Raw genomic sequence first — 4081 nt, 5'->3', positions numbered from 1 at the left:
TTCCATCGTGGTCTGAAAGCAGACATTCATTATTTCTGTTCTTTTAAATGTATTAAGGTATGTTCTATGGCCCAGAATTGTGGTCTATCTTGGTGAACGTTCCATGTGAAATTGAGAAGGGTGTGTATCCTGCTATTGCTAAAGAAAGTAGTCTATTGATATCAATTATATCCAGTTGATAGATGGTGTTGAGTTCAACTATGTCCTTACTGATCATCTGGATCTGTCCCAATGGGTTTTTCCATTTCTGTTAGAGAGCTGTTGAAGTCTCCAGCTATGATAAAGAATGTGAATTCATCTATTACTTCCTGCAGTTACTATCAGTTTTTGCCTCCTGTAGTTTGATGCTATTAAGTACATACGCATTAAGGATTTTTATGTCTTCTCAGAGACTCGACCCCATTTTCATTATGTAATGCCCTTCTTTATTCCTGATAACTTTCCTTGCTTTAAAATCTGCTTTGTCTGACATTAATAGTTACTCTTAGTTTTTTTATTGTTTGCATGGTATATTTATCCATTTAGTTATAATCTACCAGTTCTTATATTTAAAGTGGAGTTTTGTAGACAACATACAGTGGGGGCTCATTTTTTATTATTTTTTAATAGTTTATTATCAGGTTGGTTTCCATATAGCACCCAGTGTTCATCCCAACAAGTACCCTCCTCTATGCCCACACCCCCCCTTCCCCTCTCCCCCATACCCATCAGTCCTCAGTTTGTTCTCAACTTTCAAGAGTCTCTCATGGTTTGCCTCCCTCCCTCCCCCCCCATTTCCCCCCATCTTCTCCCCCACAGTCCTCCGTTAAATTCCTCCTAATCCTCCTACACATGCAAACATATGGTAGCTGTCCTTCTCTGCCTGACTTATTTCACTCGGCATAACACCCTCAAGTTCCATCCATGTTGCTACACATGGCCAGATTTCATTCTTTCTCATTGCCATGTAGTATTCCATTGTATAGATGAACCACATCTTCTTGATCCATTTGTCAGTTGATGGACACTTAGGCTCTTTCCATGTTTTGGCTATTGTTGAGAGTGCTGCTATGAACATTGGGGTCCATGTGCCCCTATGCATCAGCACTCCTGTATCTCTTGGGTAAATTCCTAGCAGTGCTATTGCTGGGTCATAGGGGAGTTCTATTGTTAATTTTTTGAGGAACCTCCACACTGTTTTCCAGAGGGGCTGCACCAGTTTACATTTGTGGGGCCTCATTTTTTTAACCACTTTAACAATCTCTTTTTTTTACATTTAATATTTTTATTTGTAAATCAATAAATAATATTGTATACTAAACCTAAAAATTTAGACAATTCAATGGATAGGCATGGTAAATGACACTATCTGCAGATTTGAATGTTTTCTAAGTAGCATAATCACTGCATTTCATACCCTAAATGTACATAACTTGCATTTAAATGTTTTCATTTAAAAAATCAGATCCTTCTCTAAATTTTAAGAAAGTGGGGATCATTTAAAATATGAGTAGGGGGGTTAAAGATGACCTACATATTGAACTTGAATTACATTAAAATCCAAATATAGAATATAATCAGAAGTGAAATTTTTCTAAAAGGAAGTACTTACTATTCCCATTCCCAAAGTAAATTATACTACAGAGAAGAAATAAATCTACATGTATGGAGACCCTTTCTCACTTTGATATGTGTAAAAAAAATAATTTCATGTTGTCCAAATTTTTAGGGTTATATAGTTAGAAATATAGAATTCTACTCTTATAGACATGTCCACTAGGGGAAATAAGTTAGCACAATCATTTGAATTGGTTGTCCACATACTGGAGAGGGCTTATTCCTCTTCTTTAGCCTTTTTGCACACATAAAGCATGCCATAAGGTGTCCAGTTTTGCCATGAACAATGCAACCATTTTTAGGTCGACCTTGGCAAATTACACAAGGTTCAATGGCATGAAGGGGAAAACTAGATTCCACGATTTCTTCTTTGTCTTGTGTTTCTTCCCTCTCGAACTCTTTGACGTCTTCTTGGCTGCTATAAATGATGCTGTTAGAAGTTGATGGCTGAGAATAGTCCTCACTTTCTTGGGACAGGGAGGCCTGTGTGAATTTATTATCATTTTCCTCAGCACATGATTCCCTGGAATCATTCACTGTAGTTTTTTTTACAATCAGGGACATCAAAGCCCTCTTCTACTTGTGTTGAGTTTTCTACTTTGGCTTCCTCAGGCATTTTCCCTTTATCTTTCCCTTTATCTTCAGGAAGCCAATTCTCACGAAGGGCCCAACATCTGTTGCAATGAGGTGGAAGAGGAGGATTCATTTCATTGCACGAAGTACACTTCCAATAGTCAGCTAAGGAAATTTCAGGATCTTCTTCAAATGAATCTGTATCACTCTCCCCTCCCTGATACACAGTTACTCGATACACCTCATCATCTTCATCTGAGAGTTCTTGTCCTCCTTCACTAAGGCTATAATCTGAATCGAGAGACTCAACTTCAGATTCTACACTGAATTGATCTGAAACTGAATCCTGATCCAACCAGTCACCTGAATGTTCACTTACACCAGCATCAAGATCCGGATTTAATGGAGTCCCTGTTGATTCGCTGCTACTGCTTCTTTCACAACGTATCTCCATTATTACACACAGAGCAAGGCTTTCATCAAATGAAAGGGGAATACTATCAGATTTGTGGCGCTTTCTCTGCCGTTCACCAGGTAATTCATCTGAATGTTCTTCTGTCTCACTAATTGTTCTCCTTCTAGATGAGGTAGATGGTCTGGAAACCAAATCTGAAGATGAAGGTTTCTCTTACTGCAACTCTTGCACAGCGTCCTTTTGATCACTCCCACCTTCAAGGTGACACCTATTTTCACTCACAGATGTGCCTGAATATGATGGTTCATGCTGATTGACTACTACCAAGTTTCTGTAGATCGTTGTATATATTTTTCTGTGTTCTTTCACAGAGAAGCTTGGCACTCCAAATAAATCCTCTAGGAGATCACTGGAACAATACACAATTTGCTGTTGCTTCTCATCATATAATCGTTTAGTCATAATATACTGGCCAAGGTAAAATATAACCTCTATCGCAGAAAGATCAGTATACTGTACTCACGTATCTCTAGTGCAGAAGTTCTTAACCTGGGATCCATGGATGCCCAAGAAGTCCTCTTTCATCGTATAAGTGTCTTTTTGTGCACCAACAGACTTCAACAACTTCAAAAGCAATGGCTTTGGTCTAACCAGGGTCTCTTGTTCCGAAGCTGGAATCTGTGAGGTGCTTACAGCACCATCAGTAGACACAGACATGTTGGTATTGCACATTTGCCTGCTCTAACCAAGCGGAGTTGTCTGCGCCTGGAGTAGGAGTGGGGACCCTCGAGGCTCCCCAGTTGCCTTCACTGGGCGTGCAGAAGCCCCACGCCCTGGGCCTCGGCGACCATTCCACCAGCGGGGCCCAGGCCACTGGGGCGCTCGAAAGCACTAGGTCTGGAGAAGAAAGAGGCTCCTGGCGGCGAAGACGGTAGGGCCTCGGTCGGAGAGGTTGGGGCAGCCCCTCAGACTGGGGCTCTTACTCCATTTTCTTTCCAGCCACACAGAGCCGCACAGGCCCCTTACGGACCCAAGCCAGCCGAGGTGCGCCCGATGCGTGCCCCCTGCCGCCCCCTTTAACAATCTCTTTTAATTGGTACATTTAGACCACTGACATTCAAAGTGATTGTTGAAAAGGTGGATTAATATCTACCATACTTGTTACTTTTTTTGATTGACTGTCCTTATTCTTTGTTTTCATTTTTGTCTTTTACTATTCTTCTGCTTTTTGTGGTTTTATTTCTTTTAACATAAACATTAAAGTGTCATTTATTTGTTCTTATGAAAATAATTCAGTTGGTAGCTGGTGTATCTGTTCTGTTTTTTCCTGGAGAGAGACATCAAGTCCAGGTTGTCCAGGGCTCCACTGATACTAAGCCATATGTTGTTGGCTACTGGTCAGGTTAGAGGGTGACGTCCCTATAGAGATATGTGCTCTCCCTTTTGCTTCCTTTCTTGGGGTGAGGGACATTTTGTATATAGGAACAGAAGAATTAT

At 40.6% G+C, this 4081-nt stretch overlaps 1 protein-coding gene across 1 annotated transcript; it reads right to left on the bottom strand.

Moving 5' to 3' along the window:
- Positions 1–1510: 1510 nt before the first annotated feature.
- Positions 1511–3645, bottom strand: LOC120234269 (E3 ubiquitin-protein ligase Mdm2-like). The gene is given in 3 exon segments (XM_039236055.1): positions 1511–2145; positions 2147–3073; positions 3161–3645. Coding segments are annotated over 3 exon segments (1473 nt in total). The 5' UTR covers positions 3317–3645; the 3' UTR covers positions 1511–1755.
- Between the last annotated feature and the right edge of the window lie 436 nt (positions 3646–4081).

This window comes from Hyaena hyaena, unplaced genomic scaffold (assembly GCF_003009895.1).
Source record: "Hyaena hyaena isolate Hyena2069 unplaced genomic scaffold, ASM300989v1 scaffold_105, whole genome shotgun sequence".
Lineage (NCBI taxonomy): Eukaryota > Metazoa > Chordata > Mammalia > Carnivora > Hyaenidae > Hyaena > Hyaena hyaena.
This window is presented reverse-complemented; position numbering and strand designations above follow the sequence as displayed.